At 34.6% G+C, this 13243-nt stretch overlaps 1 protein-coding gene across 1 annotated transcript in view; it reads right to left on the bottom strand.

Moving 5' to 3' along the window:
• The window catches only part of BIRC6 (baculoviral IAP repeat containing 6), a 171501-nt gene that overhangs the window by 65859 nt on the left and 92399 nt on the right, over positions 1-13243 (bottom strand). The window contains exons 51-57 of the mRNA XM_017806694.1: positions 12364-12643; positions 9975-10231; positions 8713-8821; positions 8007-8228; positions 4480-5260; positions 3418-3561; positions 1727-1856 (exon numbers count right to left, since the gene is read on the bottom strand). Of these exons, the coding sequence (XP_017662183.1) occupies positions 1727-1856; positions 3418-3561; positions 4480-5260; positions 8007-8228; positions 8713-8821; positions 9975-10231; positions 12364-12643 (1923 nt within the window). The remainder of the gene's footprint in view (positions 1-1726; positions 1857-3417; positions 3562-4479; positions 5261-8006; positions 8229-8712; positions 8822-9974; positions 10232-12363; positions 12644-13243) is intronic.

Raw genomic sequence — 13243 nt, 5'->3', positions numbered from 1 at the left:
TCCTCATACATTCAAGTCTTCTTCACTCTGTCCTAACCATGGACTTCACAGAATGGCATACAAGAATCACAAAGTTTTTGAGTCAGAGAAATCACATTAGGTGAGGGACGGAAACATCAGTGAACCTTAACGTTTCCACTAATTCTTCCCATTTAAAATGGGAGTTAAGTTGGGGCTCAACAATTCTGTAGCAAAACCCAAAGTTACGGTGCCCTACAAAGTAAGCATTTGACCATTTTCAATTACAGACATTACAGTCTATCACATCATCACATTCCCCTCTCCAATCCTTATTAGTGCTGGCTATCAAGTTGACCACAATGCACCACTAAGGCAGCTATTCAGTACAGTTTATGTCACTGCTCAACAACTGATCCCTACCTCATATGAAGTGACCATCTCACCCATTACAGTAATTAGTTCCTTGTGCAGTTTGTGGTCAGAAAGACCTTAGTCACATTCTACACACGACTGTGTTCGGACAGTAAATAAATACAGAATTCTATCAGAAATAGTGAACAATTCCTTGCTAAATATTCTGCCAAATACCATTTTTCCATTTAGTACATTAAAACAGTTGAGTACTTTAGTACTATCAGCTTGTTAGGTAACATATTTACTGCCCTAGCAAATTTGTTAAAAATGTCAGTGTAAGGATTTTCAGTAGATATAAAAAAGCAATAATTCCTCTTATCTTCATTTGCCTCAGAAATTAGAAGCTGATCTACACTTTCCAAAAAAGTACACATACAAGTAAACCTACCTGTAAGAACACACATACCTGGATGTGCAACTAAGTGCACACCCTCCAGTGTGCCAAAATGGCAAAAACATAATTGCTGTAATGGTCTTTGACTTTTCTTTGACATTATTGAGAACCACATCTTAAGAATAAAGAGGAATTCCTGGGTTGTTGTTGTGTGTGTTTGTTTTTTTTTTTTAATTCGACATTTATAAAACTGATTTATCACATACCATGTCCAAACAATTTTTGCTCTATTTATTACTGGAGGAGAATCAACTTGCATCTTGCCTGGTTTTACCTGCAGAGCTTTGGCATGGACATGACACCTTCAGTATGAATTCTACTCTTTAACTAAATTTAAAAATTTTAAAAAAGATCATTAACCCTAATCTTTAACATACAGTTTTGTTTTCTAAAGTATTAAATAAAGTAATAATTAAATAAGTACTGAATAAAGTTAAAGGTGAGATTCATTCTAAGATTAAGATATTCACCACTCAGGTGTCAAAATCCATATTATGGTCTGTGGAGCCCTGGTCAACAGAGTTCCCTACAGAGGGGTTCATCTGTCCATGTATATTAGAGAAGTATAACTGAAACTATTAAACTTTAAAAAAAACCCAAATAAATTCATGCCTTAACATTATCTTCTCATTGTGTATAATTTAAAAATTAATATCTAAAAGTAAATTATGGTTTTCAATTTTCATTTTGTAAGCAAAGGTAAATGTATATCCACAGAAATATGTCCTTTTGACAGCAAAATGATTTCATCTCCACCTTGATATATATGACTAAGTTTCAGGATATTTAACTAACATAACTGGGAATATTTTAGTGACTGGATGAAAGACAGAGTGTTTTAAAGACTTATATTTGCAGTATCATTTGTATAGTCAAACAAACAATGAGATTTTTTTTTTCTGAAACTGTATCTTAAAAAAAAACCAAAACCAAAACCATGAGCTACTGCAAACTTGCCTGACACACGATCAAGAACCTCTGCCAGAGTTGTTGAGACAGGCAAGTGAAGGGTACGAAATTTGTGTCCAGCTCCATACATTGGATGTTGAATTACATGACTAGTAGCATTAATTCTACCTTTGTACAGCTGAAAGGAAAAAACAGTCAACATTTAACAGAACTTTAACACTGAGAAATAAAAACTCTTATAAAGCCACCTTGGCAAGATAAAGCTAAATTCTTAGTGTGCTAAAAAAGAAAGCTGACATATCCATTCACGTTGGAGGTATACAGTAAAAATGCATCAAGTTAGGACAAGTTTAATTTTTTTAACTCAAAAGAATTTGCTTTGAAAGCCTAGAATAGTTTTAGGATCAGAAACAGTACGATATCATCTTTGCTTTAAAAAACCCAATTATTTTACGTAGCTGTAATATGAGAGAAAAATTGAGTGTCTGAGACTTGTGATTATTTATGAAATGAAAAGTTAATTCTGAAATTAAATTAGAAAAATCACAATATACTTGGAGTAGAGGAAGATAATGTTTCTCTATTGCTCTGACTTGAGGAGGAAGTTTATTGTAGACTTAATATCTACTTTTTCTTATTATGACATATAACTAAGCCAAGACTAGTTAAAACATTTCAAATATTTTATTATATTTTAGACTGAGCCCTGTTCACATTTTATATCATTCTCTGCTTTGGTAAGAACTTTAAAGATAAAAATAGGGATCCAATCTTTAAAAGGTTATGCTGTTGGATATACTAGAAGTATATGTTCTACATCCACATTATTTTTAAGGATTTTCTCCTGTTAGAGGAGGAATCATCTCAGTAAAAATAGACTGTTTCAAGATTTGTTTCCTGCTTTTCCATATCTAGTAACAGTTTTCTGTGAAAATCTGTTGTATGTAAAAAAATTAGTAGAAAATTGATGTTACTTTACTACATTATCAATGGCCCTGTTAACAACTAGTCAGGCAGGTTAAAACAAACATTTAAATGTTTGTGGTAAAACTGTATTTGTCTCTCCTTTTCCATTTTATATACTATCTGGTCCAGTTTCCCTGCCATATATCTCATGTAGTACTTTACTTCTGAGATGCAGAAACCAAAACAGAAAATATTTTTTTTCCTGGCTGAGAGTATCAGATCTTTTAATAACTTCTGTTTTTCCCATTTTTTTTTATTCACAGCCTTCAATGGAGAACACTTCAAACATTAATTACAGTTCTGTTCCAGTGAAGCATGTGGAAGCATAAAGCATACATCTGCTTTATAAATTAATTCAAGTATTTGTCACTCAAGAATTTACTCATGGCATTTTGGCTAATGCTGAAGGATCTCCGCCAATTTTGACTATGACCAATCCTTAATGAAACTGATAAGGACTACTGAAAGGACTAGATATTCTATCTATATTTGCTGCTAGTGTGTAAGGATACTTATAAAAAGTCTTATGTAAGATAAATTCAGTTGTCAGATCCTTCAGAAGCAGTATATTTTCAACAAGATGACTTTATCTTAACACAGTGCCTTGAATTTTTTTCTAAAATGCCAACTTACAATTCAACAGCACTTTCCAGAATTTCATGTGTGCAGCAGGAAAAGCTGCTGTGTGACATTTCAAAGTTGAATATACCCAGACTTAGTTTATAAAGGCTAAATTTATTCCGTGTTTACCATACGGTATCAAAAATTCTTACTGGACAAGGGGACTGAAGAAACAAAGTCACTTTCTCATCCTCCAGCATCAGCTGCAAAAAAAGCCTTCTAATAAATCCTGAAATATTTCCAGAGGTTGGGAGGTTCCCACGCTGAGGAGAGGACTGAAACAATTCACAGAGAACCTGAGAATGCAAAATGACATCAGAGTTAAAATATTTCTATATTTAGGTCTCTAAAATACAGCTCTACATGGCCACAATAGGCAGTGCCTGAGATTTACCTACCAGTTATCATTCAAACCAGATCAGAAATGAGCACCACTGAAGAAAATACCAGCAGCAAATAAGGCTCTTCACATAAAAGTTCTAAACACTGACTATAGCAAAGCAATTATGAATACATAGACTACTCAAAAAGATAAAACCCTGAAAATAAAATAGTTAGAAACAAAGCTTTTGAATTTCTAAAGCGAAAATTTCCCACTGCATAATGCAGTTTTACTACCAGCCATTAACAGAGAACTGACCCAATTTTTTTACTGAGGTCTACCTCTTCCCAGGGCATCATCATTCTTAATATTGAAAAACCTTTTTTTCATTATACTCTTATTCAGCTAGATTGGCAAGGTTAATCAATGTGAGGAAGATAGCTGATTTTGCACTAGAATGGTAAATGCAAAGCCATATTCTGCAATATATAGACTGTATTTCCTTGGACACAGGTTGCACAAGCAAACTTGCCAAGAAATTTCCTTAGGTGACTAATATTAAATATGTGTATGAAGCTTGATGTTCAAAGTCCATTTCACAGAAGTTTAGACCTATCCAATTAAATACAGTCTTTTGCATTTTGCTCTAAAGTTTATTCCTCTTAACCAAGAGGAATACAAATCTAAACACAGGACTGCATGGCCATGTCAAAACACTTTTATACTTTTCAGACTCAGATCAAAAAGCTAACAATTTTAATATAAAACTTTCCCAGTCAATAACAGCTTACAAAACTCCAAATTATACGAAAGAAAGCTAAAAAACATAGAAAGTTTTGAAAGTTAGCTGAAGCTACTAATAAATTAAAGCATTATTATTTTTCTCTCTCACCTGTGCCATAAGTCTCTGGTTATTCGGATGGCAAGAGATGCACTGTAAGAAGAAAGCAACTGTTGCATTTTCAATTGCTGTCCTCTGCTGAGTGGTCAATCCTGTTGTTACAGTCGAAGAAAGCAAGCTAGATCTTGCACTGGTCTGCTGCGCCGTCATATTGTGTCCTCCAGAGGTAGCACCAGAATGGCACAACAGAAATAAAAGTGCTGTCCACAGTGGATTGACTTCAGAGCCACCCAACCAATCCTTCATCATGTGGCTGTTGCCAACTTCTGTCAAAAACCTGAGAACAGGAGCAACCAGGTCTGCCGTGATAGGCATTTTATTAAAGTGCTGTGGAACATGATGCCTCCTGAGCCTGTCCTGGGTGACATCCATTGATTGTGCAGTGCAGTCAGAGCTAGAAGTATGGTTAAAGCAAAAACTAGAAAGACTTCTCACGAGCAGTGAAGGCAAACCTGAGTCCAATAACTGCTTGATAGCTTCAGGAGACTGAGATGAGGCAGCAAGAGTAGCCAGGTGAGATTCTGTTAGTGCAAGAGGGGCTTGTGCATTTTTAGAGTCATCTGTTAAAGACGAACTAAGGTCCTGCTTTTTGCTGTCATCAGTCATAGACAGTCTGTGTTGACACTGCATTGGAGGAGGAGTGATACCCATCCATCCCATCAGTAAGGAAAAATAATTTGGGTGGATGTGGCACATTGAGCAAAGCAAACTGTCAACAGCTTTCTTCAAAACCATGTTGCAGGGAAGAGACATGGACCAGTTAAACAGTGACCTGTAGAAGATAGAAACTCATGTCAATACACAGCTTGCCACTCATATTTCTATTTTTTTCCATTAGTTCATAAACCATCTGTCCATATTTATGATTAACTACTGTAGATGCTGTTGTAAAACACTGTGCTGAGCCTGAAAGCAGGACACTGATTACCCAGAAGGCATTTCTTAACTGTATGTTTAAATTACTTTCCTCGTATTGTATTTAAAATAGATATAAACCCAACTTTTCTGGTATGCTGCACACGAAAAACAGATTTCAGTCTTTTGTCAGTTGTCGACATCTTATCTCTTTTTTAACCAACTGCAACCTCTTTGTTCTGCAGCTATTAGGATCTCACACACATGCACAGGTCTCAATTCTCTGTAAGAACTGAAAGTAATTTATCATCTTTCCAAAATTTTTTTAGGATTTGCTTTATTGGGTTTCTACCTAAAGATGCTGCAAAAAAAAGGGAAAGTAGCAGCAATCTTGTTGGTTGAACAACACTACCCTCGCTGTCCCCTTGTTTAACTTAAATTTAGGATGCAAGTTAACAACAGAATTATTCCTCAGAGATATTAAAATCCCACCTACCTTTGACCTCACTTACATCCAAGTACTATCTGCTTGAATGCTAATCCAAGCCACATGAATGCAGAAGCTAATTTAGCTCCTGTTATTAAAGCCTAAATTTCAGAAGTGGTACTTGTAAAATAGTGAAATGATCCTTTCTTCACACAGACTTGTTTAGAGTAGGTGAACTACTTAAAAAAACTCCCACAGTTTTCCAAACTGCATTCCCAGTACCTTGACACCATATATAAGTTACATTAGCTTAACATTTACATACGAAGGTGAACACACACTTGTGCCACTTCAATGCTAGGTTATTAAGTAAGTTTGGATGTATCATTATATATTACATTCCCATTTGAAGACAAGGATTGTTTTTCCCTCTTCTGGATGGAAATGTTATTCTGTGTTTAGACTAACGGCACTCTGAGAAAGCAGAACAGAGCACGGGTCTAACCAAAAGTTTATCACCAGTCTAGAGAATGGCTGATAAAACCCCTCCCCAACACAAAACTCATTTCAGTGACCAAATGACCCATAACTCTGGAAAGATAGTCACAATTTCCCGAAGTCCACATATAATTAAGCTACACTTAAACTCCTCTCCAACTATACAGTCACACAATACTAATGCCAAAATTTTCTGGATAAGTTCATGCTCTATGTAAAATAAGATTTCTTTTTCCAAATACATATTTAAAAATAACTAAGGATTAGTATCCACTGGCCAAAGCAAAAAAATTGAAATGGAAAATGGTGATGATGAGAAAATATTTCCAAGAAAAAAGTAAGTTATCATATGAAGAAGAAACTTGGGAGTTATAGCTAGAATCCATTAAAATATTTCAAAAGTTACAATATCAAAGAGGATGAAGAATACACATGAAAAGTTATTTTTATTAGAAGAATTATTTATCCATAAGTCTGACACCAATGTTTTTACATTTATTAAAAAATGTTTTTTATAATTTGCTCCAGATGGTGGCTGATATGAGATACAGTTTTATACCTGGCAGGAGGTAGAGGAATGGGGCTATACTACAACATGAGTAGTCAAACTAGGTACAATGGTTTTATTAGTATTCTCTCATTTTGCCCTGTATGAAAACAACATATTCTCCTTCAAAAGACAGGAACTCAGTTGTGAAACCCACTTATGTATCTATTATAAATCTAAATGGGCTATCCCTTGTAGGAAGTCTGTTAAAGATTTTCCTTTTCAAATGTGAAAATATATCCGAAAATGTATTTTTGTTAAAGCGTATTGCTAAAAGGACTGACTTGCAATTTAAAATCCTTAAACTGATTCTCAAAATGAACAAGCTCATTTTGAATTAACAATTATTTATATGACAGTATCACTGAAGTGTCTTCAGAAAATATCTCACTTGTAATCACGAACCTAAAGACATCACGTTGCACATACATACAAGTTCTATGTGTTTGTACCTATAACTGTAAATTATACACTTCCTGGTGTTCAAATGTTTGTCTGTGCCTGAAGGAGACAGTAAGGCAACAGAAAAAGGGCAACAACAAAATTATGTGTGCGAAGTTCCTTTCATTAACTGGAATTGTATTCAATGGTACAAATGAAAGATGCTTGACTAGATACAGTAATTTAACAGCTGCATTTCTATAAAGCACATGAAACAAAGTTTATGTGGCTTCTCTTTTTTTGTTTTCTTTAAACAGAAGAGATGGTTAAGCAACAGAAATTGTGAGTATTAACTCATACATTTTCAAATTGGAGTCACTAAGAGTACATATTTAGTGTTTAGGGTGAACTTCTCTTTAGAACCCACCAACATCCAGCAAATTCATAGTTTAAGATTCACTATGGATTTTGTGCTTTTATTTTTTTCAAATAAACATAACATAACATAATTTGGCCATAACAAAAGCCCAAATAAAAAACTTCAAGAAAAAAATTCCCCCGGCTTCCTAGTTCTCAGCTATCTGTTACAGATACTGGATACCACAGCAAATAAAATAACACTTATATAACAGTATACTAATGAAGATCACTTATAAGTACTGTGAAAATTACTGCAAACAATATCAACAAGATTAGTCCACTAAAAGATCTCATAAACAGAAACATGAGTAAGTGCACTCATTTGAATCATTTTTGTGAACAAAACAGTTCAGTTATAAAAATAATGTGTTGCAAAACTGCTATACTTACTCAAAAAGCTCTCTGTCAAGCAATGCTGGTAAATCATATTCAACAAGCAATTCGTAACTGTGCCACAAAATTGCTGCCACACAATGCAAGTGGGAAGGGGATGGCATCAAAAGACCATACTCTCTCGTTGAGCTATTTGGACAAATGTAGCTGACCCGGCCACCTTTTTTCATAGCTGCAACTCTTGCAGAGTCACTGACCCATTTCAGCAATGCTTGAATTCTGTAAGGCAAGATGATGTTGCACATTATAAAGGATCAAAGAAACACTCAAAACCAAATTAGCTTGCTGTTGTTTTGTAATCCAATTTACGCATTTATCTATTCCTTGGAAGTAAAGTTCAAGAGTGAGCTCAAGCTCTGTTTTCTCAAGACTTAGATCAGGGCTAAAATTAATTTAAAACACTTATCTTGGATAGTCAAATATCAACTTTCTACAGAAAAAGAAAATATAGCAGGTAACTGAGTCCTGAGTGTTTGAGAGAAAAGTCGGTTGAAAATCAAAATTTTATCACATTCATAAGAGCAGAAAAAAAGGCATGCAAAGAGCTAGAAGAGAAAGTAGAAAAGCTTCTCCAGATTTCTGCACTTCCACTATATTGTAACAATCAGATTTCAAAAGAGTTTTATTTTGTGCACTAATATCAAGCACCATTTAGCCAACTATTTTTGTATATGCTTCCACACGACAACCCAAGTAACATTACCTATCTTTTGTTCCAGGGTCTTGAGTTGTTCCAAGCTGATAAAGAATGTCTATTGTGGAGTCAGAAGAGAGACCATTTAATCTTCCAAACAGTAAAGGGCTATTCAGATCTTGCCGCATTAAAAAAAGAAAAGGGGAGGGGAAATAACAGAAGTACTTACATACATATTTTTAAAGCGTACTAATGACATTATAGAATTGCAATATTAACATTTAATTAAGTTTCGCCATTAGCATAAGGATGCAATTCTTAAAACATACCACTGTCTCAAAACTGAGCATTTTGTATGTTCAATGCAATGTTCAGCTTTACTATGAAAGGAAAAGCCATTACCTTTATCAGATACAGGACTTAAAAGTTTACATAGTAGGATTTTCTTCAACATATTCCAAAAAGACATGACTAATTCCAATAAAGCTATTAAACCTCATGCTTCACAGAAGCAAACACTTATTTCAAACTGGAAGCTTATTTAACTCCCATTTCCATCAATGGGACTAACAGCTGAAGATTTCCTCAGATTATTTCCTATTCATCTTCTCACTGTGTTCATCTCCTGCCCTGCCGGAAACTACTCTCTTATCTAACATCATTCCAGCAAAAGATAGCAATCTACACTGAAACACTAACTCACGGAAAGAGAAGTCATGGAAGCCATTTTAAAAAGAGTGTTTTCTGTTAGCAACCTCCAAAAAGGAAAAATAGGAATTTAGTTTTCTTCATTTAAAAGCCACAAAACAGCAAAGTGGTATGAAACCATAAATACAAACCCCCCAGTGCATTAACAGAACAGCTTCTCCAGAATTTCACTGTGGGATATAGACTGTAGTTCTATCTTAATTACATACCTCCACATACAAAGATTTCCAACGCTTAGTGTTATTCAGAACTCATACTGACTATTGCTGCCCAAATATTGCTGTTTGTTTTCCTTAGCACTACTTATGGATGCTTTTTATTTTGAAACATCTTACTATAGTATCTATAGTAAGAGACACTTAGGATACATTGCACATCCTACTCTTTGTCTTCAAAACATTACCTAATTCCGAAAACCCAAAACAATCCTGAATGCACTGCTCTACTATTGCAGAACTACCCACATACAAAGACTGTGATACTCAGAAGCATAACAAAACACAGTGGCAAGTTCTGGCAACCCAGATTCCGAATCTGAAAGTAACATGCAAATATACTGTACTTGTACTTCTATACAAGCAATGTTTTTAAGCAACAACTGAAAAGAAATACATTGCACTCACCTGCAGGATCGCTCCCTGATGCTGAGCAGTTTCTTAGAAGAATGTCAATCAATTTTAGGCCGATTCGGGTGGACTGAAGTCCAATTTTTACAAGTACAGCCTCAATATTTGGAGAATGCATACCACAGTAAGGTGACATTAGTAAAGCAGCACATGTCTGCAACAGATTAGCCGTGGGTGCTGCAGCACTAGCCATCATTCCTTCCAAATCACTTATGTGAGTGAGGCAGTGGTGTAATAATCTTAACCATCCAATACTGAAAAGGAAAACATAAAAATGAGCTAATGTATTATTTTCTTATTATGTTATTTTTCATCTATAGCACAACTACCTGTATTAGACTACAGGACAAGTACTGTAGAAAACTTCTGTGTCATGATCAAACACCATCTGAGCAAAGTAAATGCCTGAATGTAAGACCACAATGTAATAAACATTAGTAATGTTGTTACAGTCATTGGATTAAGATTGTAAGAAAGGCAGGATTTGTGGGTAGGAAGAGTTAAGAGCCTGCAAGTTTCAGTACCAAAGTTTCTCAAGATTTCTCGATTCTCATATGTATTTCTTCCAATAGGGCCAACCTCTTGGGGGGAGGATAGAAGGGGACATGTTTATATAAGTGGAAGGGTGTGGGGTGTTTTTGGGTTTGGGTTCTTTTGGTTGTTGTGGATTGTTGTTGGTTTTTTTTTGTTTGGTTGGTCTGGTTTTTTGTTTTGTTTGGGTTTTTTTTCCTTGTTTTTTGGGCTTTTTACATTAAAAGGAGCGGAGATGCAACAGTAGTTGGCATTAAAATTATACACCTGAACAAATTCCCTGACATTACAAACTTTTACGGTCATACACATCTACAATAACTTACACTGAACCTTAAGGAACATGACTTAAAATACATACAGAAAAAGCACAGCAATTAAAAATGTGTTAGCCACTACATTTCTCTCATGTCTTTCTTATTCTTTGACAATATCATTCAGAATTCCTTTTGATAATACATCCTGAGAACTAAACCTATCGTAATTGAATCAATTTGGAAACACATTAATTAGACTTTATTTATAAAATCCACTACCATTCAAACTAGCATCATGAACAATACGGCAATCTAAGTTGTATGCAAAATAAATGGCATCATTTCACTGACAAATTCAAAACTAGCAGGTTAACTTGTTTTCACAGTTAACCTTTATCATAGTTCAAAAAAAGGCAAACTTACATATAGATCTTAAATTAAACTTCCAATTTCAGGAATAATGTACTCCTAGATGCGTTAGATTTATTAATTAGAAGAGAGCGAGTTCTCTGTTATGTCTAAACCAAAATTATATCCAAGTTTATTGAATATAGCTGTCATATCATTACTTTCTTGAGATACTTACAAAATTAAGCTGAAAGCCACAATAAAAGCCACAATAAAACATGTCAAGACATGAAGAACAGACACTCACAATCTTTCTTTAGATACTGATTATTCTTGTGTGTCTGTATTATAACCTTTTCTGATGTAAAAATATATCAGTGGTATAATTTGGCTATAAAATTTTTTTTTACTGCTATTCAAGAGCAAAGACCAATTTCAGTTATACAGCTTTTATTAAATATACACTAAGCAATATTCATATTCTCTAAATTTACTTATGGTCTCAAAATTTTTCCCAGAAAAAGAAAGGTTTTTAAAACTTTCCAATGCTCTCTTTTCAAATTCATAAACATTGAGATTCAAAGATGAAATATTTCAATTAATAAGTTTTTACAATTTAATAAGCTAAATTTAAGAACAAGAAAATCTCAAAAATCCACACATCAAACTCAAAGTTGAAAAACTTTGACACTTCTTTTTAAAATCTTTAAGGTTTTTTTTATTTTTATTTAAAAATGAGTAAGAAACTCAATATGTCACCTAACCAAATAAAAGCTTTTGAAAAGAAATCTTGCTGATATGCCAGAATTGTAACAACATTCAGTTCCTATTTCTCAAATGTTTGCAAACACCAATATTAGATATGACTTCCAAAAAACATTCCATTGTTCTATTTCTATTCCTGCTCCAAAAATTATGTAACTCTATTGACTTCAATAGGAATAAGAAATATTTCGGTACTTCATTTTCTTTGACAACTGCCTACTCATTAAAAACACAAAATGCAACTCTAAATGCTTTCCTGTGCTTTGTATTCTTTCACCATTGCAGGGGTGAAACATTCCCTTTTACATATGCAGATTTAAGCATGCAATTAAATAAGTGAGAAGTACTGCTTATATTTGCCTTCTGTATTGGAAAAAAAAAAGGCACAGTTTGCTACTAAAACACCTGACACAGAGCAGAAAACACCATGGAAAAAACCCCTAAACCATGAACTAGTACACTGTCCACTGATACCAGAGCCTTACCTTGTTTTAGAGACCTGATCCTCAGAGGGAAGGAAGGGATTATTGACGGTTGCAGAGGAGGTGTTTCCGAAGGCTGTGAGGCCCAACAGTTTGATCTGAGAGAGCCCCAGGGTACTGGCATCCCGAGGACGATGGAGACGAAGGCAGACAGCTGAGGCAACTTCAGCTTTTACCAGCTGGATCTTTATATAGGTGAGTCCGCTTGTGATAACAGGAGTTGACAAAGGTAACATATTGACACCATCTGCGCTTATTTCAACAGACACTGATGAAGGGCAAGCTACGGAGTAAGATAAGAAGGTTTAACACTATTTAAAAATCTGTACTCGTTTAAATTTTAGGTGTTGAACATGTATCGATGTAAAAGAGAACAAAATTATTGAAATTATCTCAGGCAAACGCTACTACAGAACTGCAGCTGGAGTATTTGAGCTGTGTGATGCTATACGTTAAAATGGATACGCCTTTTGATACATGGTATATACAGTTTATTTCAAAGACTTCAGATAAAGAAAAGTCCTGTCACTAAAAACACCACACTTTTCCCTATCAGAGCTACAACAATAAGAACTGAAAATCTCATACTTATTTCCAACTACCAAACATTTTGCCTGAAGACCCTTGACCAATATCATGTTCTCACTGAGGAAAGTTTTGAGAAGTATGACAAGGTTTTTTTGACATATTAACAGGAACATAAGACATCTACTACACTCAAGAAAAAACTGAGCAGGGGCAGGGCCTTCCATTCTCAAGGAAAGCAGAACTAGCAAGCTTTGCAAACTTATTTTATGGGCATTATTCAAAAAACTTCTCAGCTTTAGTTCTCTGATTACACTTTGTATTGTTTCTAAATACTACCCTTCACATTTTTGAACTG

The sequence above is a fragment of the Lepidothrix coronata genome, unplaced genomic scaffold (genome assembly GCF_001604755.1).
Source record: "Lepidothrix coronata isolate B3197 unplaced genomic scaffold, Lepidothrix_coronata-1.0 Scaffold16, whole genome shotgun sequence".
Taxonomy (NCBI): Eukaryota; Metazoa; Chordata; class Aves; order Passeriformes; family Pipridae; genus Lepidothrix; species Lepidothrix coronata.
The sequence above is the reverse complement of the archived record's forward strand: the minus strand, read 5'-3'. Positions and strand labels throughout refer to the sequence as shown.